The 27591-nt window shown below is 38.5% G+C and overlaps 1 protein-coding gene across 5 annotated transcripts; it reads left to right on the top strand.

Annotated features, from left to right (window-relative positions):
* The first annotated feature begins 37 nt into the window (after window positions 1-37).
* Sertm1 (serine rich and transmembrane domain containing 1) lies at window positions 38-22149 on the top strand. Of its 5 annotated transcripts, none has more exons than XM_048800845.1 (2): window positions 38-278; window positions 19257-22149. In XM_048800845.1, exon 2 carries the CDS (start codon window positions 19444-19446, stop codon window positions 19765-19767), a length of 324 nt encoding a protein of 107 aa, XP_048656802.1. In that variant the 5' UTR covers window positions 38-278; window positions 19257-19443; the 3' UTR covers window positions 19768-22149. The 5 variants fall into 5 exon arrangements, with proteins under 5 accessions (XP_048656802.1, XP_048656804.1, XP_048656803.1 ...); XM_048800847.1 differs by having other exon boundaries at window positions 38-254; XM_048800846.1 differs by lacking the exon at window positions 38-278 and adding an exon at window positions 345-674.
* The last annotated feature ends 5442 nt before the right edge of the window (window positions 22150-27591 follow it).

Here is a 27591-nt window from a genome sequence, read left to right on the forward strand (position 1 = left end):
CCAGAGCAGCGGCTGGGGGGAGGCGGGAGTGGGCCTCGCTCACAGCCATTGGTCTAGGGGCCGGGAGGGGCGGAGGGACACGGTGAGGGCCGTGCAGAGCTAGCAGCCCCGGGCCCACTCGCGCTGCGCCCGCTGCCCGTGCGCTCCGGCCGCGCTCTGTGTCCCTGCGCTCAGCATTCCCGGGGACGGCTTTACGGGCGCGAATCTCTGAGACAGGGGCGCCGCCCCACCCGAAGCAACAAAGCCCGGCGCAGGTGGGCTCGCGTCGCGACCAGCAGGTCAGTGAGAGCCTCCCGACCCGGCCAGTGAGCTCAGGCAGAGTGGGGAATCCGAGACGCACTGGGTGCCAGAGCACGAGGGGCTCCGGACTCCTCACCTTAGGGCGGCCTTGAGTCCATTGGCCTCCGGAGACTCCTCCCAGACTCTCTCCAGGCTCCTTGAGATTTTGCACCTTTCTGGGAAACACCTCCCGAATCTATCCTTTCCGTAGCAGACTGCGTTCTTAGGGTTCCGGAGCAGCCTCTGCAGCCCAACTCTACGGGTCTCTGGGAGACTCCTTACAGCCAGAGCCTCGAGGGGGGCCGGCACGCAGTGTCCTTGGCCCCGGGATGACCCACCTCCTTCTCAGACACAGGGATCAGGAAGGTCTGCTCTCGAGTCTGCCGCTACAAAAGGTTGATTTCTGTGTGCAAGTGTAGTTTTACACTTTGCGCAGTGTATTTCTAGCTGCATTTTGTTTGGCCTTTGTGATATGTGTGGTCATTATTTTTGTGTTTGTTTTACGCTTATATGAATTTTTAGGGTCTTCGGTCCCTTCTCTGAGAATCGCCACACTCACCACTGGCCGCTGACTTTGCGCCTTACGGGTTAGTGTAAGGATTTTCACCAGTCTTCCAAGTGGCTCCAGATTCAGAGAAGTTTTTCCCAGCTTTCGTTCCCCAGCTGTGGTTTCCCCGAGTTCCCGTGAAAACCCAGCAAGTAATTGCACCAGCCATCTATCCCCTTTTCCGGGTCTGATGAGACGCTGAAATCCTGCGTTTCCCCGCCAAGGTGCGCGGATTACGGGCAATTGTTAAATTCTTATTAAGACTGGGTATATTATGTGCTCTCCGCCAAGGAGCACAAAGACCCATTCATTCACAGAAACATCTTGTTGAGTACCAGGTTTGAGGACTGTGCCTGTGCGTTTTGCACAGCCAGATGCCCCAAGAGCTCGGGTTTGGTGTCAGATTCCAGATACGGGGTCTGTTTCTTAATGCCCTTCATTTCCTCTGCCGGTTAATTTTCCTTCGGAAAATTTTCTGCTAAAGTAAGTACTCCGTTGGTTCTTTGTGCTGGGTCATGAGATCCGATGGCTAGAGGACATCTCAAAGCCTTCGTATTTTTTTTATGGCCACACTACAGGTGAAGAGCATGGGGAAATGGGCAATGGTTACTGTCCCGCGACTGACCAGAGGACCACTCCCCAAGATGTTTCTCCTAGGGTGCGCTTCACTTCAGATTTCCCAGATTCATTGTTCAGACAACAGCCTGTCCACAGGAAAAGAAGCATGTTAAGAGACTGGCTTTTCGTAAAAGATTTGCCTCTTAATGCAGTTTTGCTGTTCAATGCATCCTCCTTAAAAAAAAAAAAAATTAAAAGATAATATTTTAAGTTGCTTAATTATGCAGCTAGTCTGGGCGTTTTGCATTATTTATGATATGGCCCATAGTGGTTCTTAAATACCTTTTTGCGATTAAATATGCTTCATTTGGCTAAACAGAGTATCATCATGACCTGTATCCCCACCATATGCAGGGTAGGACAGGACCCTTTATAATCAGCAATTGTTGATCAGTAGTGCAAGTGACTTTTTGTAAAGTGCGTGTGAATGAAGCTGCTTTGTCACAGGCAGCATTGACAGCACGCCCTCAGGGCATGCCCTAGTCACCTTCAAAGGGTGTACATGGTGGAGATAGCAACCCATCTGCCAACCAAAGAAATGATCTGGAAATCCTGAGTTCCAGAAAGTGGGTGGATTATTGTGTTTGTGTGTTTTAAGTATGGATATCTTACTTGTTATTCCTCTAAATCAGACAAGTGCTTTAAGAAGCTCAATGCACATTCTTGGTTGTCATTAAAGAAACCTGATGTAAGGTGAGGTCCATTCTCTTCACCTTGCTTCTGGTTAGTTCAGTTCACCAGATTTTACTAGATGTTTATGATATGAACACGCATAACCGGAGTTGAGAGACAAATGATGTGTGAACGCGTGTAGCAGTAAATCCACCAGAGATTTATTCGCAGGTTTCTTGAATTTCTTTTTCTCTTTTTTTTTCTTTTTTAATGAGGGCAGATGAGGGATGGCAGAGATGATTGGTAAGAATGATTAAGCATACTCGTCATTAAGTAATCCTGGAGTTATACATTCATTATAACAATGAAAAATTAACCCATCACAGGCAAAATTCTCTGATTCAGCCTCTGTTCTAAGTCAAGTCTGAGCTCATTTAATGATAACTCTTCTCTCTGGGATTACTTTTCTCCCACACTTGTATTTTAATACTCTTTTTATATAATGATTTTATGTTTAATTCATTATTGGGGAGAAGAGACAAACGTGGAATATATTGTATTATTATATTACTATATAAATATAAATTATCACAGGCCTGATTTTCATATACTTTTATTACTGTTCATAATGACAGCTAAAAGAAAAAAATAATAAAGCCTTTAATGGAATGGGCAATCCAACAAAGAATTAGCTCAAACCGTAAGTGCATGAGTTTGCAGGATTCCTTTTAGCCAATGTATGTACCTAGAAGATTGATTCAAGGCAGAGGTTTAAATGAAGAAGTCCTTGGTATGCATTTGTGGCTTAGCCTTTAATTTGGTTTCAGAAAATTTATCTGTGCATCCACTAGCCATTTCAGGTGTAGGATATAGGAGACTGAGCCAAATTCTGTGATCCCTTCACCTCTGATTCTGATTTTTGAGATGTATCTGCAGAATATAGTATTCTCAAAGGCTCAGTCTCCTGACACAGACTGCCTCATTCAGGAGTTTCTTAGGTTTATGGCCACACTATGTTCACACTCAGAATCAGGATATAGCCATTATTTATCCTTTGCTAAGTTTGGAAATTAAAGGGAGAGAGAAAAATTCTGAGCATTCAAGTAGCCATATACACTTCAACACCAATCTCTGAGCACGAAATGGCACAATTCAGCCAAAACAGTGCCAATGTTTCAAAGCTGTCAGTTCATATCAGGAACGGTATATGTCATTAATATTTCCTGAGTTCCTAACTCTTAAATTCCCACCTATTAGTTTATATTTAGATAGAAAAGTAGTCAGTCCAGGTTTACTATTTGTCTTATGGGTTTGATTGTTGATGCTGATATTGTTATAGACAATAGTGAAAGGATCTGAAAAACGCAAGCCTAGAATAGTTGTTAAATGAGTTACTTAGGAAGGTAACAGACCTGAATCCAACCTCTGATGGGGAACAAAGAGAGGAGTGGCTGAAAGAACTGGCTCCAAATTCAGAAACATAGGAAGATGGCTTACTTACCCATAGTTAAAACATTAACTCCTGTCATGCTGGGAGCTCCCAAGGGAAGCCAAATTAGCAGCTTTCCTGATTAATTTGCTACAGTAGTCGGTATGGATTAGAAGTGTCTGGTAATTTATCAACTGCTACCCATTAAACTGGTTTTGGTTCTTACTTACTTTTAGTTTCCCAGAGATCAGGATTGTAGCACCCAGATATACTCTTCTTGTCTTTTAAATCGAATGTTCAAACCCCCCTATAAAATGTAGCTTTAACTCAAAGCACAATAAGTTCTATTGGAAAAACTTTCTGGCCTTAGACTGAGAGTCTTCAACTTTGAAAGAAATGGTGCAAACGAGCCATTTCAAAGGTTTGTGTTAAGTATTGACAGTATAGAAGGAGAAGCAAGTGGAAGAGGAAGAGGAGGAGGAGGAGGATCACAGAGAAGGAGAGGAAAGAGTCTGGGCTTAAAAAACAGGAGCATTTCACTGTGTATGCTATAATTAAATTTTATTTCTATTTCTTAATGAAAATACCTTTATTATTTTTCTGATTATAAAACAGTACATGTTCTTTGTATCAAAATTTAAGTACAGAAACACACAAAACAGAATATTGACATATCCATAATACTAGCTTCTAACAAAAACATACGTTAATTAAAGTTTAGTGCATAGCCTCTTATTTTGTTTTTACATCCACAATTGTGCATGTATATGTAGTAGGAGCTATAGTAGTCTTACAAAAGTATAATTATATTATACTTTTCTATATTCTAAAACTTACATTGTTTACCTAGCCACAATATGTGTTAGGCATCTTTCCATAATAGAAAAATATAATCCTTTGATGCTAGTATCAGAATACTCCATTGTATGATTCTTCCAGCATTTATTTAACCAATTCACCTTCAGTATTTAGTTGCAAATACGTTGTATTTTTTACCTGTAAAAAACTTTTATTGCCAATTAACATTCATGTATAAAAGTATACAAATCATAAGGACATAAGCAGTGATTTTTATGTTCAATTTGAACACATCCAAGTCATTAGGATCCAGCTAAAAACAGAAAATATTTACCAATACCTCTGTCTTGCCCTTCATATGCCTTGGCCACCTGTCATTTCTAATAATCCTTTATGAGCTTTTTGACTTTAGTGTCCATGCTACAGGTGCTAAGTTAAGGGCACTAACTTAACATGTTGACTTGGAAAGGGTTCTCAGAGTTTGGGAAAAACTCCTTGCCAGCAGAGATGGTCTAGTACAACTAGTTGGTCAAAGTTGTTCTAGTCCAAGATATTTCATTTTTTCACCCTTATTGCTTTATTATCCTTGTCAGATTTGATCTTAAATTAGTCCCTTGGGCCCTGATTTGCATATATTTTAATGGTACTAATCATCTAAATAGAGGAAAAATTCCTGGATAACAGAAGAAACTGAATAACTTGGTTTTCATCTACTTTCCTCTTGTTGGCTATCCAATTTGCCTATGAGTATAGAGTGGATTTGAGTTTGGAAAAGGGTTATTTGGCTTCCATTTTATAAGTTTCTGACCAACTGAAGTCTTCTGCAAATCTTTTTCAAAAGCAGACAAGGCATAAACAGTGATCTTCAAAATACACTAAACTTTTTTAGCCTCTATGTCCTGCTTTTGGGGTGGATACTGGGGCTGAAAATCAGGGGATTCCACAAGCTAGACAAGCAGTGAGCTTCATTCTCAGCCTTTATTTTGACTCAGGGCCTCACCAAGTTGCCCAGGCTATCCTTGAACTTGTGATCCTTCTGCCTTGGCCTCCTCAGTAGCTGGGCTTACAGGTGTGTACCACCACATCCAGCTACAGTTTCCTGAATTTTAAGGATTTCTAGCTCTCTGATTTCATGAAAACTTTTTTCCTTTTGTTACTATTTTTGTTTAGTTTCCTTTTTGTTTTGTTTAAGTAGAGGAAAGTTAAGATTGAGAAAGACTATAAAGAAAAAAAGAAAAAATTAGATATACAACAAATGTTTGATGTTAGCAACACCATAAATGATAAGAGAAAAATACTTCTTTTGTACTCATCTGTCTTAATGTGTATTACTCTTTTTCTAAGAAGCTGAGATTTTTGTATGCATTCCCTAGCACAGAACTGCTAAGTATTCCTGTTTATACCACTGTGGCTATGATCTTCCTGTAGCGCTACTCAAAGCATGGTCTATACCCAGTGCTCATGATAAGATGCTGAATTTGTGTCAGAATTGAAATCAAATAAGTCAGTGAGCACACTTTAGTTAATTTTATTTTTGGTAGTGAGATTTTTAAAACTTTTATTGGTGTCTATCAATTACACAGAATAGTGGGTTTCATTGTGGGATATTCATACATATATAAAACATAATTGATTCTTTTTTTTAGAGAGAGAGAGAAAGAGAGAGAGAATTTTAATATTTTTTTTTTAGTTTTTGGCGGACACAACATCTTTGTTTGTATGTGGTGCTGAGGATCGAACTGGGCCGCACACATGCCAGGTGAGCGCGCTACTGTTTGAGCCACATCCCCAGTCCATAACTGATTCTTGATGCAGGAAACAGTGTGTGCATTGCAAGTTACTGGACTCACAAGGACTTTTGACCAACATGTCACTAAGGGAGCCAAGTGGCTACTTCTGGTGGCATTAGTCTCTGAAGTGACAATTTGTAGTCAAATTGAAAAAATGTACAAAAATGCAAACATTTTTTTTTTTCTGTACTGAATTTCTGTTGAATATTTCAGTTGTTTCTGGTTGGGTTAGTCTTAAGATAGAGTGGCTGACAGTACTGTGGCTTATGATATTCCTCAGTGTAGTGAATTACAGTGAACCTCCCCTACAGTGATTGTGAAGTAGGTATTTTTTTTTATCTCCACAGATAAGCATAGTGCCATGGGTTGTGATTATAAATGATTTGTAATTTTCAAAGGATGGGATTATAATAGAGCTTAACTTAAAGAATATTTTTCAATGCATTTCATTGCATACCCAGTCAGAGCTTCACTGATTCACTATGGTAAACTCTTAATATTTATTATGCTCTTCAAAATACATTTTTTATAATCCTCTAGCCATGTTCACAAGAATGTATTTCAAATTGACAGCTTACTCCTGCATGTCTTCCTCAAGTGTCCTGAATGCTTGTCCTAATAAAATCCCAGCTTTGTTATATTGTTAAAAGACACAACTGGTTGATAAGAAAGTATGAGCAGACCTTTCTCTGGAAACTATTAATTTTATTTCTATAGCTAAAATATTTAAAATTTATGGAAGGTCCATTAATATTTTCTTATTGAATATTTATCCTTATGATTAATTTCCATGATTTTATGCAAGATCATTCATTCATTCATTCATTCACTCAATGAATATTCTTTTACTTATCAAAACAGACCAAATACAGGATTTCTCTCCAAGAAGCTTCAAGTTTCTTCATTCTTTTATTCTTTCACTCATGCAACCATCCAACAAATGCTCATTGCCCATCCTTATGCTGTACTCTGTTCCGGTTTATGGATAGAAATGTAAGTGAAGTGTTAGTCCCCTTTTCTAGGAGTTCAGTCTATCGAAGTAGACAGACAGGTAAATACATATAATAAGTATAATGAAATGCAAGAAATGCTAGTGTTGAAAGGTATGGAGTCCTGAGAATACAGAAGAGGGAGCTAACAATTTGCATGGAGAAAATAGGTGAAGATTATAAGATTAAATGTAAGTATTTAAAAATGATTAGGATATTAAACTTTTAACAGCTTAATATGCCTGGAACATCATTCTTAAATGCAATGATAAAAATGAGATTGGAAAAGGAGCCTATAACCAGATAATAAAAGACACATAATAGAGGTCATATAGTGCAGGAGAAGTCTTCTAGATTTCTTACTCAATATGGTAACTGTAAAACTTACATGTATAGACTTATGCATATAATGACAATATTTTACTCCTCTGGGTGGTACATAGTTAACAAGTATTTATTGAATGCATGAATGCATGCATCAAAGAACATAGCTTTTCTTAACCAAAGGCAATAGCATTGCCCCTTAATTTCAATGAGCTGTTTTTTCCACTGGGGTCATGAGGTAGTATCTTTATTGTTGGTCACCTATTTCCACTTGAAAGCATTATGTGCATGTTTAAGTGACATTTGGTCAAGATTATCCTTATACAGTAGCAGCTCATCATATTCCAGTTTATCAGGGAATATTTTTTGTTCCATCAGTAGCTTTATCTCTTTAAACCTAATTCTCATATAAGTGAAAATTAACCAAACATTATTTCAAACCTTCTTTCTCACCAGTGTCATAAGACATTTTATATACAATTTATGCAGCTCTCAGCTTTTCAGAATTTGACTTCTTTACAAATACTTGAAGACTCAACATAAATTCTGCTGTCTCAGTACAGTGATATTTTATGTTAGTCAGTAGAAGGTAGATTATGCTACAATAACAAATAAGCCAGAACATTGGTGGCTTAAAACAACAAAAATCTATTCAATGTTGACATTAAGTGTCAGTGGAGTCAGCAAGGGGTAAAGGCACTCACTGTGATCATTCAAGGATGCAAAAGAAGATGGGCAGGTAATTTCACAATTACTGCAGCAGAAGGAAGGGATATGCAAATCTCATATCAGCTCTTACATTTCCTATCTAGAGGTGATAAATGCCATTTTTCCTACATTTCATTAACCACCCACCCTAAATTCAGAGAGAGTAGGAATATATGATCCTACAACATGTCTAGAAGGAGGACCCTCAGAAACATTTCATGAACTGCTTTAAGGACTACAAAGGCATCCTCTTCAATTCTAGACCCCCAGAGAGAAGAAATAAAATGAATATAGAATATGGAAATATAGATTTAAATTTCATCCTTGTCTCTAAGTGGCTGAATAACGTTGGGCAGGCCTTTGTATTTGCTGAACTTTAATTTTCCCATCTTTTAAAAAAGATGGAGAGGCTGAGGCAGGAGGATCACGAGTTCAAAGCCAGCCTCAGCAAAGTGAGGTATTAAGCAACTCAGTGAGACCTTGTCTCTAAATAAAATACAAAATATGGTTGTGGATGTGGCTCAGTGGTCCAGTGCCCCTGAGTTCAATCCCTGGTACAAAAAAAAAGTGGGAGATAAGAATAAATAAGAGTTGCAAAGTTTAGAAAGAATGTGCATGCACACACACACACACACACATCCATAACTGGAATATGCTTTCTATTTAATAAGTGTTGGCAGCTATCACTTATGTTGTGATTGTGGTGGTGATTGTGATTTTCTTAAACTGGTTTGTCTGGACATTCTTTCTCCTATAATGGCATCCTGTATTTGCTTTCTTCCTATCATGCCCTGAAGATAGAGTGCCATTCCACAATGACTTGGGGATGCCCACCCCCCCAACACACACCCACTTTTTTCTACTTCCCACCAATTTTTTTGCCTGATGGGTCCTCACATCCCAGACCATACCATGGAAATCTCCCAATGAAGAGCAGATGTAAAAACAGTGAATGTGTTCTGAGCAAGGCTACTTCTACAATTGAAGAAAAACGACACACAACTTTGAGTGTTAAGGTGAAGAGCTCAACCTTGGTCAAAGAGAAAGTCAAAGTCAGTTATCTTGTATAAAAGATTGCTCATGATTTCCTGAACAAGACCATACTTATCTACATTTTTAGGCGAATGTGTGACTGTTTTTCTATAGGTCACCAGTGCAGTAGTCTGTTTACTACAAATAATTCTAAACTATTTTTCAATTTCACTTACTTACATTTCTAAGTTGAAATACATTCTGGGAGAATTGAGCCCACACTTGCTTATTGCTTCCATATTGTCTTTGACAGAGTCTGGTCTTGAGTTGTTGTCTAAAATGACAACAGGCTGCCGGGGGTTTGCATTCCTCCCACACTCGATAGCCTGCCATAGTGTTTTGTTCTGTGTTAGGAGGAACATGCAGACATTTTCTTTGTTAGCCAGACTTTGGAGTTTGCTGCATCTCCTACGGGAGAAAGAGAGCATTTAGGCCAGCTATGCTGCTTTGCTCACAGCAAGAATTAGCAGGACCTCGAGAAACCCCACATGCGGGAACATGCTTTTCTGATGGACACAGCATCCTCTGTTTCCTGCCTTTCCTCATCTACCTAGAAACCCAGTACTTTTATCACCTAGAGAGAGCATTTTGTCTCCTCATAGAGATGGCATTTCCTAAAACTTCATTCTAAAGTCTGACTCATCTAGTACTCATCATTTCAGGGTACCTACCTTTAAACTCCATTGTATGATTGAGGAAAAACACTACTAAAATCAATGCTCCTGGTTTTTTTTTTTTTTTCAATAATATCTGCATTTTGCAGTGAATGGGTCCAATTTCAAAATGATTTGTTGTTTCTATTTCAAAATATTCTGACTCTGAACTGTGTATTCATGAGTTCAAGTTTAGCCTCTTGCCATGTCAGAGAACTCACCTAAACCAGGATGAACCAGGATGTGGTTGTTAGCTATGAGTTGTAAAAAGTGAGAAGTCTTCACTATTTGCAGACTCTTTACTTTGGTTGCCTAGATCAAGTCTCCTATTTGTATTTAATTTCAGTTGCTGTCATATCCTAGGTCTTTGCTTTGAACCTAGACCTTGTTGGCTATCGTGGGCTTTCCATGAATTTTACTCCTTAGTTCTCTCCTTAGTACTTAGTACTTAGTTCTCTCCTTAGTTTTACTCCTTAGTACTCTCTGGACTGACAGTACTGCCAAAGCCCCTACCTTTGGTTATTTAAGCTGCAAAGGGATAGCCTTGGATGCTTCTCAAGCTGATTAAGAGGAACATAACTGGGTCCCTGGGTCCAGGAGTCCAGTGGGAGGCGGCAGGATTGAAGTTATGAATAAGGATGACTGGTGAGTCACTGTGCCTGTCTTCAGACAGCATCTCTCATTGCCGTGGATCCAGTTTCCGGGTCATAGGAAACTTCTTCTAACTCATCCTGCAATGCTTTACCTGTGGGTTAGTGAGCATCCTGAGCTAATCAGCAAGTATTTGTACTTTTCTGGTATTACTGAAGAGTCCTGCTTTCATTCTTGTATTTCTTCAGAAGCTTCTTACATTTTGTCTGGCTTAGTGCACATTATCCAAGCATGTTTTCTTGAAATCTTTGGGGATAAATCATTTTCTCCACTTGTATGTTGAAAAATTTCAAACATACTGAAAGGTGGCAAGAATATGAACAATGAACGCCTCTGTAGCCTTTGATTACATTACCAGCTGTTAACAATTCGACACTTTTGTTCTTTCCTTTTTCTTGCTGTGCCTGGATGTATGTGGATGTGTATATTTTTTGTTTTGTTTTATTAGACTGAACCATCGAGAGCTAGTTGCTTATTTTATGGCACTTTATAGTTAGCTATTTCAATATATTTGATGTTCAAAAACAAGAACATTTTCCTATATCACATTTAGGAAATTTAATACTGATTTAATACAGTTATCTAATGTGTAGTCTATTTTCAAATTTTGACCTTTATAACAAAACTGTTTTTTCTTTTAACCAATCCAAGATCCACAAAGACTTTTTGCATTGCATTTAGGGGATAAATCTTGAAATCTACATCTTACTTTTTTTCCTTCTGTGTATTCAGCTGACTACTAAATAATGTCCTGTGTCCAACAGTGGATGTATCTGAAACTTAGCTTGCCTAAGCCAGCAATTACTAAGCATTATTCTTTTTAAATATCTATTTTGCTGTGAAAGTGTCATCATACTTTGAATGTCATCCATAGAAGACTAGAAGAATGAGAAAATATATTTGGCAAAATTCATATGTATATGTTATGCTAAACACTCAACTAATATTCATATGAGATGGGCAATTTACAGACCCTGTAATCAACTCGGATTCTATTTGTAGTTGCATTATGAGCGATAATGGTTCATTAATTCAAGTAAACGGTATGCTAGATTTAAAATGTTACTAAGTGAAAGACTCTATAAGCTTGAGTCCCTGTTAGGAAATACAGAGATATATTTGTGATATTCCAGTCCATTTTTAGGGAATAGACTCTAAAGTACCCGACTTCAAGCAAACCCATGAGTATAGTTGTCAATGGATATAAACATAAATAGTGGCCTTCTTATTGGTGTGCTAATACTGAAGTTTTTTTCAGGCCACCAATATCATGACTTCTCTCTTCAAATTGTACCTATACACTTGATTTTATAGAGATGTAATAGTTTTTAGAATCTGGTGTATTCTTATGTGCAAAGATAATAGACCATGAACTGAGGCATGTGTGTATTTATAGAAGGAGGAAGCAGTAGAAATAAAGAAGAAAGGAAAGAGTGATGTTGGTAGAGAGGCAGTAACATCATCTCCTATTTTCCCCTTGTTCTGAATGGCTCAATGAGTGGTGGCTGCTTAGATTTAGGGTGGACTTCATCAGTGGTTATAGCACAACCAAATTTCCAAGATATTCTTTGCTCCCTTAGAACAGTTTTGGAGGTACTCAAAGAAAGCCTAAGGATAGCTAGTAGTTTCCATGTAAAGGATTGGATTTTTTTTTTTTTTTTTTTTTTTTTTTTTTGCTTTCAGGGATTTATGACAATCACAAGTAATTTGCAAGAACAAAACCTTTCCAAATATCACACTATATCAGGAAACTGTTACAAGCATATCTTGACTGGACAGAAATATTTGTAGCCGACAGATTATTTTAACTATAGAGACAAAATAAGATACAATAGAAAAGGAACAAACATCATTCCATTGTCCCACAACAACATGGTTTAATGTGAATTTTTAAAAACATTCTTAGTATTGCCTAAAACCAAGCAAGTCTTTTTGAATGCTATGATTCTATATGAATTAACTAATTCAAGCTGCTCTGAGAATAAAAAAAATGTTTGGTGAATATACATCCCAAATATCAGCAATGATCAAAGCTGGGTGTAGGGAGAGAATGGAGCTTGAAATCCCTCATTAAATATGCCATAACATCTTGAAAGGCCAGTCTTGTTTTTTACCTTCTTTATTCCCACTGATTCATCACGACCTTCCCTGAGATTGTGAAATCATTATTTCTCTGGCTATTTGCTTTTCTGTAAATGAAGCATTTAGCCAATGACCTTTTCTTCTGCTCCCTAAAAATGACTTTTATCATTCCAATACTTTTTAACCAATTATATTCACGTCCCATTCAGAGCTTCCTTTCAACCTTGAAGATGCTGCTTTTCTCATTTTGATTTAGACTAATTATGTTAGCCAAGATGGGCCCAGTCTCTCCCAAAGTGCAGGAAGTCTCCTTCTTGGTCATTTCTAAATATCATAAAAGAAAATAAAAATGCAGACTGGTGGGTGTAGCTCCATGATAGAGTGCTTGCAACATGTTTAAGGCCCTGAGTTTGGTCCCCAGCACAAGAAAGAAAGAATTATAAATTGCTATGCCGGCAACTGGCTCTGTAATTGCTTTCTTTGTATCTGGGAAATAACCTGCTTAAATTACCTATCTTATTCTAAAATCTTATTAGTTTAAAATTCCAAGATCATATGTTTTAAAAATGATTATTCTTGCTAAGGTAGTGATTTGGACATGAAACCTTCTCATGGAATATAAGTATACTACAAATTTATTAAGAATAATAGTTTTGTGCTAAGATGTGGCTCAATGGTAGAGCACTTGCCGAGCATGTGTGAGGCACTGGGTTGGATCCTCAGCACTACATAAAAAATTAATAAAATAAAGGTATTGTGTCCATCTACAACTAAAAAAATATTTTTTAAAAAGGAATCATAGTTTGATTTCATTTCTGAAAAACAGCATTATAAATGCAAATCCTCATACCTTTTGAGACTGAACAAGCAAAAGCCAAACCAGTTATATTCACATCCCCTTTCTCAATGATTTCTTGTGTTTTTTTAAACTATTCTCAATTTACTGTTTTATGTATTGAGCAAAGTATATCTGAACATTCTGTAAATTATACCTTAGTAGGTAATTAATCATTAAATAATTTGGACAAAATAAGTTGTCTGACATAAAAATATTGAGAATAAGTGGGGTTTTTTCCCTGTTATTGCTGTTTTGCTGAAAAATTATTTTGCAAAGCTTGAGGTTATACCAGGTCATCAGAAGTCATCACCAAGAGACAGAAGATTAGATTAAATCCAAAGCAACTTAATGACCTGCTTTTAAATTTATTTTGAAAATAAGTCACTGATACCAAGCTATTGCTTTGTCATCTCTCTAATTTTCACCAAAATACAATGAAAAAGTTTAGATAATATTTTCTGATCATTCATTTGAACTGTAGGTAAAGAGGAATGTTAATTTTAATTTTTCATGTTACATTATCTGTCCAGATCTATGAATTTCAATGAGCTAGTTACAACCTCCACCGCTAGGCATTTCTTCTTGTAAGATGACCTTCTAGCTCAATGTGTGATAGCAGAGAGATGCAGTTTATTTCCCAAACTTTATTTTGGTTTTTACCAGACTCATAGAAGGAATCATAATGGGAGTTCACATGAAATTCTACTCTCCCAAAGCACTGAACTGATAAGTAAGGGCAGTTTTAAATAGGCGAATATGTAGAGGGCTGAATCAACTTAAGAGTTAGGATAACTTAGAAGACAATACACTTTTTTTTTTTTTTTACTGTTTCAAGCCCAGGGGTAAATGTTTGTCATTCCCTGCGATGAAGATGTACTTTGAGAGAGGGTGGTAGGAAGCGTGTAATGTCAACACAGATTTTCTCCCATCCACCATGACCTAAAAGGCCAAAGCAGAGAAAAGGCATTAGAAGAAAAGATAATCCTGTGAAGGCTAAGGCAATGGCTGCAAGGTTTTATAGAAACCATGCTATTTCCTAATAAGCTAGAAACAGCTGGGCTTGGATGTTATAATTTCCCTTCTGGATTCTGGAAATGGTGGTCTCTATGTGTTCCTCAGAGAAAGAGATTCAATAAATCATCTAAAACCATTAATTACATTATTATATCTAATTTCACATTTGTGTACTATAAAAAGCATTTTGCCATGTCCTGTTAATTTTTTATTGCACCACTCCTCATGGTTTGGGGAGGATTACCTTTGGAGTGTGACACAGTAGGACTCATAGATGAAATGTTGATGTGACATTGTGGATCGTAACAGCTAGGTTCTTTAAAGAATGTTGCAAGGGGACAAAGCAGCTTGTCCCAGTTTTTTACAATAATAAAGAAAAAAAAACACCTTTACATGCTTGTTATTCACATAGAGATGTATTTGAATAAAGTTCTCATAGTCAAAATTGTTGTACCACATTTGAAGCAGACCAATGGGCTGAGTTTTATAAACCACTGTGCTATAGAAGTCAAGGCCATGGCACGCATGGGCTCTGCCCACATGCTGTCTCTCTGCCAGGGGTCTTGCAATGCTAATGAGAGAGGACTCTGAGAAGAGGGCCAGACAACTTCTGTTCCATTTAGAAGGAATGAAAGGATGAGGTACATGCTCTACAGTATGCCTCTGTTCTTGCCAAAAATTACAATCCTCATAACCACCCTGTAGGAAGGAAAATGTTATAGTCAACTTTGCATGTGGAGACAAAATGCCTGACAAGAACCACTTAGAGGACAGAACTTTATTTTGGGATTCCCAGATTCAGGGTCTCAGTCCATAGCCGGTCAAGTCCAATGCTCTAGGCCCAAGGGGAGGCAGAACATCATGGTAGAAGGGTGGAGGAACACTGTTCCATTCATGGAAACCAGGAAGCAGAAAGAGGGAAGGAAGAAGGGACCACAGGGAAGATGAACTCCTCCAGAACCCGCAGTGACCCACCTCCTCTAGCCACACCCCACCTGCCTACAGTCACCACCAGTCAGTTCATTCAACTAGGATGAACTGATTAGGTTGCAGCTTTCATAATCTAATCACTTTACCTCTGAATATTCCTGCATTAACACAGGAGTTCTGGGGGACACCTTGCATCCAAATCATATCAGAAGCTTCCATCTTCCAGGAAGGATGATAACTTAGTCCTATGACATGGAACAAGATTTGCCCTATCTATGCTGTCTCTCCAGGTCACCACTCACTGCTTTTTTGTAGATTTCTTCCTAACACACATTTTCATTCCAGAAACAAACAGAAAGCTGGCTGACCATGAGCTAAAACATTTCCACAGATATTCATTTATAATGTTGTGATCCAGATGTCTCATTTTCCTTTTTTCAAAAATCACTCTCTGAGGATGGCTCAGGAAAAAAAAAAAAAAAGTCAAAATCCTTGTATGGCTTCCTGTTTCACCTGAAATGAGAGTTTGTTGGCGCTGCCCCAAGATGGGTCAAGGCTATGCATTTGAGATGAAGTCTTTCTTCTTCTTTTCTTTAAGCCTTATCTGGGAAAAAGAACCCAAGAAGCATCATCTTGAAACACTCATTTGATTTCATTTCCACAGTGCCACCTGTCACAATACCTAAACATGTAGAGTTTGGTTCATCCTGAGCATTATGCAGTCACTGTCGAATAAAACATTCACCAGACAGAAAGAAGATAGGCCAATTTTTTAAGCTTCAATAAGGAAATGAGAATTAATGTTGGCAAATTAAAATCATCTCTGACAATGCATATACTCTGTTGTTTCAGAATATAACAATGAAATGAAATTTGTGTCGCTGTCATTTTAAATTAAGAAGTCTGGAAATGATATGATATCTGGAACATTGAGAAGCGATATTTAAAGGAGAGGATATTTAATTGTGAAATTTCAAATAAAGACACAAGGTTTCTTTAGTTTATATTCTACCAGTCTTCCAAAGCCAAGGAGATCAAATCCTTTCTCCAAATCTTCTTCACCTTGTTTTCTGTGAACTAATTCATGTATGGTGAAGAATGTGACCCTCAGGAAGTGGAAAGTACTCTTGGATATTTACTCTGTAAAGAGATACATTTGTCATTGCAAACAGTCTTGGAGTCAGCTGATAGTTTTGTTATTGACTTACTGATGCCACAGTGATATTGTGCGTTTAGCCCCATCCCTAGAAAGCAACCTCTTAACACGGGCTTACCCGGAGAGGTAGGAAAGATGAGTATTAATTATTGTTGTGTAAATGGGAAAACTGAACTCTCAAGGCTGCCTGTGGACTTGCCTAAGGTAAATGGCAGATAGGAACCAATTACCCAACTCTGTGACTTCCCTCTTCCTCCCACAGTTGAGAAAACCAAGAACATGGTTCACATATGGGTTCTGATTACTTCTCTGTCACTGACTAGGTGTGCATCCTGAGTAAATGACAATATCATTACACCTCAGTTTTCTCATCTGAAAATGGCACTATGTTCAAGTCAGCTTTTCATTACTGTGACAAAATGCCTGACAAAAACAACTTAAAGGATAAAGGTTTATTCTGTTCAAGATTTCAGAACATAGTTAGCTGGCTCCATTGCTTTGGGCCTGAGAGTGGATCACAGCAGTACAGTGGAAGGGTGTGGCAGAGGAAAGCTACTCACCTCATATAGATAAGAAGCAGAAGAGGCTGGGGCAGTCAAAATAAACCCTTAAAAGGCACACCACCAAAGACCTGCTTATTCAAGCTAGGACCCATCTCCTAAAGTGTCCACCATCTCCTAATAGTGCCACCAGCTGGAGACCAAGCCTTCAACACATAATTTGGGGAGGAACATTCTAGATCAAAACTATAACAGGCACAATTACCACCCTACCTGCCAGAGAAACAATGGATACATAGTGCTTACTTTCTTTCCCCATGTTAAAAAATAAAATTAAAAAGATGACATACAATTCTTACTACCAAAACAATTTAAAAATTGAGACCAGATGGTATGAGGACTGAGGTGGCCAGAAGCCTAAATCCCTGGTTTATCTTCTAATTACAAATGTAATTCATATCAAATCAATTGGCATCTTTGTTTCTCTATCTCCTCCGCTACACTTTGGTTGTACCAGAACTTTTTTTTTTTTCCTGATTTTTGGTTGTACCAGAACATTTTTTTTCTAACTCAGTCTATTAGGTTTCTATGCTACTTTTTTTTCCTGTACACCATGCTGCCTCTGAGACACTTTACCATGTTCACTAAAGTTGAACAGCTAGAACGTTTGTGTGCAGTAAAAAGATTGGTATTGCCAAATAAGTGTAACACATTTGCAGTCCCACTGTGATTATTATTTTTTTAAAACTGGTTGTTAGAAGCTTGTAACAGCCTAATGGAATTAAAATCACCAGGCAAAGCATAATGAGGAGTAGGAGTCAAATTATTTTAGGAACTACTGAGACTTTGTCCCTGGCCTACTTCGAAGAGCTCACAAAGACTCTGTGTGACACCTGATGGGGACAGCCTTCTCTGAAGTGTCCTCCCTTCCAAGGGATCATTAGTGCTGCTCAGCTCTGGCCACAGTGGCAAATGTCAGCCACTCAAAGAATCAGCTGCTTAATTAGATTTGGAGAACAGAAGGAAAAGGCAAATGCCAGATATTGTGTAGCAAGGGAAAGCCAGGGGCAGAGTGGAGGTTTTCCATTAGCATTTCACCACTGCCTGAGGTGAGTTTTAGAATTTTACAGCAAAATGATCTAGTGCCAGGATCCAGGAAAATCATCTTTTCTGGACTTCAAGAGAGTTCTAGAGTTCTCTACCTGGAGGGTTGCTCTTCCCTCAGGCTGCTTAAATCACAGACTGAACACAGTGAAGAGCCTTATTTTTTTTTTGCACCTGGCTAATAGGCACGGGCGCGCACACGCACACGCGCACACACACACACACACACATACACACACAATTGTGCACTTGCTTGCACACATGCACACAGACACACTCTCTCTCTCTCTCTCTCTCTCTCTCTCTCTCTCACACACACACACACACACACACACACACACACACCTCATTTTGGTCCAATCTTTGCATTTCACAGACTCCTTCCATGTCCAATATCTTCATGAGGAGATGGGGCAGATGTTGAATCATTTTTCAAATGATAAAAGTAAAGCTCAGGAACTGTGGGAAAGTGTGCCCACCTGCTCAAAGATGATGGGGAATTCAGGCCTCAGACCTGTGTCTTGACACAAACCTGGTACTCTCTCTGCCATTCAGAGGCAATTCAATTTGCTCTTCTTCCAGGCAGGTTAAAGTTTTGTTTTGTTTTTTTAATTCAATGCCTGAGGTATCTAAAACAAATTACATGAGTACATTTAAAGAAAATAAATAGAAATATTCGCTGATCTCGAGCAGACAAAATTTTTATAAAGAAATCAGCATATTGTGAACATCCACCAAAAGCACATGTGTGTTTTCAGGGTTCTTCAACATATGCTAGAGGGAAACACTGGTCAGCAGTTGTGCTCTGGACTGCAGGATGTACAGAATTAATTTTCTGGAGGAGGGAGATTTGGAGCTTCTTGGGTTCTTGTCTCAGAGCATTCATTTGAAGCATCTGTTGAAATCTCAGCAGATGGGGCACATCAGAAATATATTTTTCTTTATGTTTTATCTTTAGTTCCTTAAAGAAACCTGGCACCTACTGCACTGTGGGGGGAAATAAAAGTTCATTTTATATCATCACTTGTAATATAAAGACATAAGCATTACTTATTCCTAGGGGAGTTACTTCACTGTTTTCCTTTCCTGGTCAGTTTTATAATTAAGCTTCACTGAAATAAAAACTAAAACTTCGATTTAAATGTGGTATTTCTCCCCCCCAAAATGCACTAAGTGGTTTTTGTTTGTTTTTATTTCTGCAGGTCTTGATGGACACCTGATCCCCTGCTGCTGCCTTTGTTTAAAAACCCAGAAGTTTTGTTGTGCGGATTTCCCAGTCTATAATTTCTGCTGTGGCCACATCCAAAAGCAATGCCAATTACTTCCTTCTTAACCCCTGTGTGAAAATTTGACTTTAATATACCTGTTCATTCCTTCACCTTCATAAAGATGTCTGAGCCTGACTCTTCATCTGGATTTGCAGGGAGTGTGGAGAATGGAACTTTCCTTGAGCTGTTTCCCACATCGCTGTCCACATCGGTGGACCCGTCCTCAGGCCACCTGTCCAATGTCTATATCTATGTGTCCATATTCCTCAGCCTTTTAGCATTTCTGCTTTTGCTTTTAATTATTGCCCTCCAGAGGCTCAAAAACATCATCTCCTCCAGCTCCTCCTACCCTGAGTACCCAAGTGATGCTGGAAGTTCTTTCACCAACTTAGAAGTCTGTAGCATTTCCTCCCAAAGGTCCACTTTTTCAAACCTTTCATCCTGAAGAAAGTGGAAGAATCCTTAAAGCAACAGCAGTTTCAGTTTTCCTTTATGGGGAGTGTTGAGTCATCAAAGAAAGGACCTCTTTGGGTTAGACCAGTTTTCCTCCTTCCTCTTTGATTTCTTTTCTGTTCCCTGATGCTTTTCATTTCTGAATGGAGACGCAGATGCTGACAAATGCGTGCAAACTCGGAGGTGCAGAATTTCACAGACCGTTTGACAGATCCGGAGCTGGCTTCTTGGAGGTTGACCAGCATTTTGTTGTATGTTCACTGGGAGGCTTTCTCAGGGAATGCTGGGTATGGGCTTTTGCACTTCATTTCTCTTACAAAACCACAAGATCAACTGAGCCAGCAGCACCTGGCAAAATTGAATTATTAAGAAGATATTCTCCAAACTTGAAAGATAAAGCAGAGACACCAAATTAAAAAAGAAAAAGAGAAAAAGTGAGTCAGTCTAGAATTAATGTGTAACATTTCTAAACCGGGGGTAAAGAATACACAAAATGTTTTCTTTAATTTCACTTTAACAAATGAAAGTCACATTTATGCATAGATATGACATTTGGAAAAGTTTTGGAAGAGTTTGACTTTCAATAGCAAGACAAATATGCGTCATGAAGCAGTTTGTAATGTATCTGTGCCTCCTGGGCTTTTTCTTCTACTTACGTTGCAGTTATAATAGCCCTCAATTGTGGAATTCTTTATGACAATTGTTATTACTGTTACTAAGAGAAATAAAACCAGAAGAGACACCAAGGATTTTTTATTTTCTATCTATAATTTCTGTCAGTGGGAATTAAGCCTAGGGAAAATATTCATTTCGTTGTATTTTATACAGTCATAACTTCTGGCAGTCATGTATGTTCCTTTTATTCAGCTTCCCAGTCTTTATAATTTTAGTGCAGAATTATATTAAGGCTCCAAGGCATCAGATGTTTGTTCATTCACTTCAGGTTGCAAAACTTAGAGATTAAATTGCTGATATACATGTTTGTATATACCCTGTGAATGTTCTGTGTCTCTGACAATTAGTCATTGTATGTTAATAGAATATTCTGCATTAGGATTCCAGGATGTGTGCTTATATTAAAATTCTAGACCCTCCAGTTGTCCCTGCTGAGAGCTTTAGTTATGCCAGCAGCTGCCACACTGTGATGAGTCAAGTACCTCTGAACTTGGAGGGGGGTCCTCAAAGTGAGATGCTCATGAGCATAGATGCTGAATGTGGAAGAAATCAAGCTGCCCCTAAAAGCAAAACAAAGCAAATGCTACAGCTTCTTAAGAACAAGAATCTTAATTTAATTTGAAAAATAAATGGCCCACAGCATAAACACTGAACTTGACCTGCGGAAGCCACTGTACCAACATGCCAGTCTTCCCGTGGCAACGGAATCAACCTTTGCTCACAACATTTAATGGTCTTAAGTGGTGGAGCTTCAACACGTCCTTAGGTTGGCCTGTGCAGTCAGCACTCTGCGGTCACAAGAATGAGAAGAAGGAACCACCATGTTCCAGGGTCTGTCTTTGTCACTCTGAAATGCTGAGAGATTGAGGGCCCGTAAGGAGGATCAGAAGCCTTTAACTTCCTGTTCTTTTTTCAATCCATAAACTTCACTTAAATCTAACCCTGTTTAACTACTCATATACTCCAAACACCATACAACCTGCACAGAGTTGCTGCCCTTAAATGTATAATCAGTGAAAAATTTGCCTCTGCTGCCATTGAAAGCATTATGTAGTTTAAAATTTGGACTAGAGAAACTCTGCTGTTTTAGATCAGTATTAGCATTCTCTGAGTATATGTATGTATGTACATGGATGTGTATATATAAATATATATGTATTGTGTGTATGCAGACACACACACACACAAACACACACTTTCATATGCTCCTAGTCGAAAGTTGTGTGAAAGCCACACAGGAGTACAGAGACACCTATGATGCCACTTTTTCTTTTCAATTATTCTTGTGTTATTTCGTTACTGAGAGGCAAAGGGACATGGGCGAAGTGACTTTAAAAAATAAAAGGACACATGTTCCACACAGAATAGTAAAATCTGATTGTGATCTGTCCTAAGGGGTAACTTTATAACCTTTCCTTCTGGAAGAGATATAAAGCCTTCTGACAGCAAAACTCCTTTAAAAAACAAATCAAATCAGATCTGCAAGTACACTCCCACCCCTCTCCTGCCGCACGATTTCTTGCACTTCATGTTAAGTGGAGTAATTAGGAACAACATTCAAAATGGAAAATAGGATTTGTCATTACTAGCTTGCCAAGGTAACAGATTGTACAACTTGAGATGAATTTGTGTTGTTTAAGAAGTTCAGAAAGGTTGGAAGATGGGTTTATAAATAAAGAAGTGGAGTCCATTGAAAGCCTGGTTTCTTCTCTGATTTTTTTTTCCTTGTGCGATAATCTGCTCTCTTCTCTCCTAGAGAGGATGCTTTTCCTGGAAGTTTTAAGTGTAACTATGTCTACACAGTGTGTCTATATCTAAATGTCCATAATATCGTATACGTCTTTGTTATAGTATTATATACATCGTTCCTTTTCAGTGTGTCCTCTCTGAAGTAGGGTCAATAATGTTTGACTCAAATGTTGGCCTCTCCCCACTCTGCAAGGGTCACTTCCTCTGGGACAGTGAGCTTCACATTTCCCTGATGAGAAGAATCATCTGGGGGCTTGTAAAATACACTGGTTCCCAGGCTATCCCCTGCCAGACCTCTAGGAGTAGAGCCAGGGAATGGGTATCTTTAAGAAGGACCCAAGTGATGCTGCTCATGAGCAGGGCACACATGGTGGAAGCCTCAGGTTTATTGTTCATGCATACTTGCAGGGGGCGGGGCATCTTCCCTCTCAGCCACTGTCCACATAACTGCAGTTCTCCAAGGTGGGCATTCTTACTCCCAGCCCCAGCTCACAGGCCTCACTGGGACCTCTTCTGCTGGAGACTGAACTCCAGGCCACCCTCCTGGAAATGGATAACTGCTGTGTTGTGATGGATTCGGTGGAAATGGGATATGAACAAGGTCCCATCTCTTCCCTGTTTCGCCTCTTAGATTCCCCCAGCTCCACTTTTACAAGATGATGTGCATTTAGCAGACTAGAAGAGTGAGAGGAACTGAAGGGATTTATAATGAGAGAAAAAAAAAAACATTACATTGTGCTTTGAGTAAGACTATCTACTAGTCCAAAGGAAAATAAGGCAGCTAGAGTATGGAATATTCAAGGAGCAGCATGTTTCTAGACTTGTTTCCCTGCCTTGAGGTCTGCCTCCCACTTCTAATTAATGCCATTTCCCACCCTCTGTTCTCCATTAGAAAGTCCCTTAGCATCCTTTATAGGACTTTTTGCCCATCTCTGCTCTATTTTTCACAAAGCCCCTAGAGTGAACTTTCTTAAACATAAATTCCCTGCTTGCGGTCCTTCGATGGATTCCCACTGCACTCAGAATAAAACTCAAGCTCTTTCTATAATTTCTTAGCAGAACCTCTGAATTCAGAAAGCCTGAGTTATCCAGGAGAGATCTCACCAGGCTGTGTGGGAGTATGAGTCTGGGAGGAGCGTGCGTTGGAGAGGAGGCCATAACAGAAGAGTCAGAGGGGAGCTCTGGGCTCCTGGTCCAGCTATTTTCAGCAGCTCTCCATCACTGAGAGGACAATGCGATTCTTTTGCTTCCTAGTTAGCCAATGGGTGGATCTTAAGATCAAATATGTGTCTGTGTGCATGCACTTGCACACATGTACACTAACATACTAACATACGCTTGCCTCCACAAACACACTTCCCAAGAACAGACAATTATTCTCAATGTGCAAAGACACCACCTGGATTGTTAAAGTCCTCTTTCTTCAATTTAACTTTGTCCTCAATAGCAATCAGAGAACCCTAACTTTCCCTTACTTATCCTTCTACTTCAAAATACAAAAAAGGGCTAGGGAATATGGCTCAGTGGTTCAGTACCCCTGAGTTCAATCCCCAATAGCAAAAAAAAAAAAAAAAAAAGGCCTAAGCATCTACTGCATTGTAAGAGACATTTCCCATTAGTACTGTTTTTATTGCAACAGAGCCCACTAACCCCTGTAATCACTTCTAACTATCAGGATACCTCATCAAACCATCCCAAATGTGGCTTTTCTTTATCTTTGACTGGATCCAAGCTGAGGTAGGGCTTTCATCACCTCGAACACTATAAGGAGACATTATTATCAATAGGCATCTATTAAATAAATGAAGACATCCTTTGGCACTAGATAGAACAGACTTAGCTCCTGCCTCATGAAGCATATAATCTGGTAAAGAAGATACTCAGAAAAACGAATGAACACCAACATGCAAAATTGCAATTTCAATTATCTCTATGAAAAGAATATGATTTTGAGATGATAGACCAAGAGGGAAATTCACATAAGAAATGGTGGTCAGGAAGGGCCTTTCTGATGAGATCATATGGAAGTATTTGAAGGGTTTGGGGAAGAATAATCTCTACAAAAGAACATACAAAAACACCTCAGCTCATATGGACAAAAAAATTCAGAATGTTGGGGTGCAGAGCCTGAGGATGCACAGGTAGGCAGGGCCTGGTACTTATAGAAGGAGCCTGGATTTTATTCTAAGTGCAACTGGAATCCATTGAAGGACTTTGAGCAGAGAATTTAGGTTTAAGAAAGATTACTCTAGTTGCTTTGTGAAAAATAGACCAGAGATGGACAAAAAGTCCTATTCAGATCCATCCCTGGTAGGATATAGGAGTGGGTGGAGAGTTGTTCTCCCTGCCACAAATATCTGTTCATCTTCTAGCCATGGAAACGGTCTTAGCTAAGAATGAGTTACCACACAACCCCCTCCCTCCTCCACTGGTTTCCAACACGCACTCACCTCGCTCTTCTCTCTCTCTCTCTCTCTCCCTCCCTCCCCCTAATACACACACACACACATATACACACATACACCTTCCCAAATTCTTCCTCTCCTCTATTCTCTTGTCCCTATTTGGCCCTTATTTAAAGTCTTTAATTGTCTGTTAAATCCCTGTAACTCTTACTCCAGAATTTTTAACATGATATGTGACTAATGTTCCAATGAAGCTAATATGGCAGTAAATTTGAAGCTTTTAAAATCTTGCTTCTTTTAAAGTCCCATTTCTGAAAAAACTATCATTTTTAGGTACTACGTGATCCATTCTTTAAGATTCTAGTCCTTTTTTTTTAAGAGAGAGAATTTATATATATGTGTGTGTATATATATATATATATATATATATATATATATATATAAAATATATGTATATATTATATATATGTATATATTTATTTATTTTAGTTTTCAGTGGACACAACATCTTTATTTTATTTTTATGTGGTGCTGAGGATCGAACCCAGCGCTCCGCGCATGCCAGGAGAGCACGCTACCGCTTGAGCCACATCCCCAGCCCAAGATTCTAGTCCTTTTGATTCAGACAAAGCTTTGTTCAGATTCCTAAGTGTTACCTCTGTGATCTTAGGCAACCTCTCTGAGGCTTCATAAGTGTTGGTAAGGAAGAGAATAATAACTCCTTTCAATGTTGTAAGGACTAAGCAGGAAATTTTGTGTAAACTGACAACACATTGTTTAATACACGATGAGTAATATTACACATGCAAATGTCAAGCAAACATCATTTAGAACTTCTGATTTTGGAAAGTTCAAAATTTCCTATTCCTACCACCACTTTCTCTGCTTTCCTGTATTTAATTCCTCCTCCATTCTTCCTTTCTTCACTTAACCTAATTGCTTATACAAGGAGCCCTTCTTGCTCCATTGGCATTTTCTTGCTTTGCCTATGTTCTAAGTCTCTGCATGGCCTCAGCAAAGACATGCAGGACACATGGAGAACTCAGGGAAACTGTCTCTCCAAGTAGCTCCATTAGCCAAGCCAGCCTATCCCCTTCCCATGGACTGTGGGTGTTGGGGACAGAGTCATGCGTCACAATGCAAGCAATAACCATGGAGACACAGAGGAAGAATAAGGACTGCTGGTAAGCACCCTGTGGTTTCAGAAAGCATAGCAAATGCGTTGGAAGGACTTGAGGTTGCAATCAAACTTGAAATCATGCAAGGAAAGTCAGAGTAGGGGAGTGGTACCTACTACTTCAGAATCATACCTAAGCATCTATCACTGTGTAAGAGACAATTTTTATTAATACTATGTTTTAAAACAACCGAGCCCACTAACTTCTGTGGTCACTTCTAACTGCCCAGAGGTCTCATAAAACCGTTTTGCAAGCATGGCTTCTCTTTATCTCTCTATTTGCTCAAATTGACCAGAGTTGACTCAATTAACTAGCACATGTGTTAGCCGGCTCAATTAAACTGCAAGCATATCACTAATTTCCAAACTAGCCTTATTGTCTTAAGAATATTTAAAGTAGTCATCATACTGCTTATTCCTAGCATTCAAAGATGTAAAATTCTTGAAGGATTTTTGCATATTGCTACTTATAGATTACCAAATTTCAAAAAAAAAGAAGCTTACAATTTCTTTATAATAAAATCTACTCAACTCCAAAGCTATAGTAACTCAATTTAGATGATTCAGAAGCTAATTCAAGATCTCTTGGTGCCTCAGTATTAGTATAAACATCATCTTTTCACTCTGTGTGAATAAATGCCAGTCCAGAGGGAATTCTGGTTAAGAATATGTCAAATTAGTTTACTAAGATGCCACTCATAAAAACATTAAAAGTATCTAAACACACTACTAGGAATAAAAACAGCCTGGTTTAGTTCAAGGTGATTCATCAAGCATAAGTAAAAATAGCAATTAATAATATTATTGCTAGAACTTATATAATCATAATTATATGTCAGGCCCACTTGTGAGCACTTTAGGTATATACTCATGACACTCCATGAGGTAGGTTTTATTAATATTCTCATTTTACATATTAGGAAACAGGAAATTCACAACGGTAAAGGTGGCAGAATGAAGGCTTCAAGCCAAAAAGTCAGGTTCTAAGTTGTAAATATGCTTCACTTTTAAATTTTATTTATTTATTTATTTATTTATTTATATATGACAGCGGAATGCATTACAATTCTTATTACATATATAGAAAAAAATGTGGCATATGTATACAACAGAAATAGACATTTCTAATAGATATGTTTGGGGAAATATCTACTCAAAAAGTTGGTGGAGGAATAAATGGGTAACCAAACGTTAAACTTTGTAATAGATCCCAGACCAGTATAAACATGAACTTGCTGCAAATGGAGAAAAGGACATCTGGTGTTGCTTTTTTTAAATCTAAATGTTGACACAGGTCCCACCCAATCTCCTCACTCCTTACACACCAGAGGCCAAAGCTATGCAATCTTGAACAAGGGCTCTGCTTCTGGAGTGCGGATACTAAGGCATCTTTGCTCCATGGGCAGCCTGGGAAACATGGAGACACATACACACAAGATACAGTTGAGACCTTTCTGAGAAGATGTCATTTGAGTTGCAAAAGAATCTCCCCCAACGTCCCAAAATTATGGCACAAAGGATGATCTTTCAGAAGATTAGTGTGAAAATGGTTGTTGGACCCCCATTATTCAAATGCTTAGAATCAGCCAAGATAAAACTACAAATTAAAATACAGATTTCAGATTTACCTGAAAAGAGAGAGAGAGAGAGAAAGAAAGAGAGAAATTACATTGAATCGAACTCTAATTACTGTCTTTTACCCACTGAAGTGTTGTCTATGTGACCAATTGCAAGTTCAGAGGTTCTGAAGTTTTTTTTTTTTGTTTTGTTTTGTTTTTCACATAATTGAAAGGAATGCACACTTCAGTGT

Source organism: Marmota marmota, unplaced genomic scaffold (genome assembly GCF_001458135.2).
Source record: "Marmota marmota marmota unplaced genomic scaffold, marMar, whole genome shotgun sequence".
In the NCBI taxonomy this organism is placed as follows: Eukaryota; Metazoa; Chordata; class Mammalia; order Rodentia; family Sciuridae; genus Marmota; species Marmota marmota.

Excerpts from the sequence above, each read along its gene's own strand:
- Sertm1 (XM_048800845.1), top strand. The coding sequence starts at position 19,444 with ATGTCTGAGCCTGACTCTTCATCTGGATTTGCAGGGAGTGTGGAGAAT.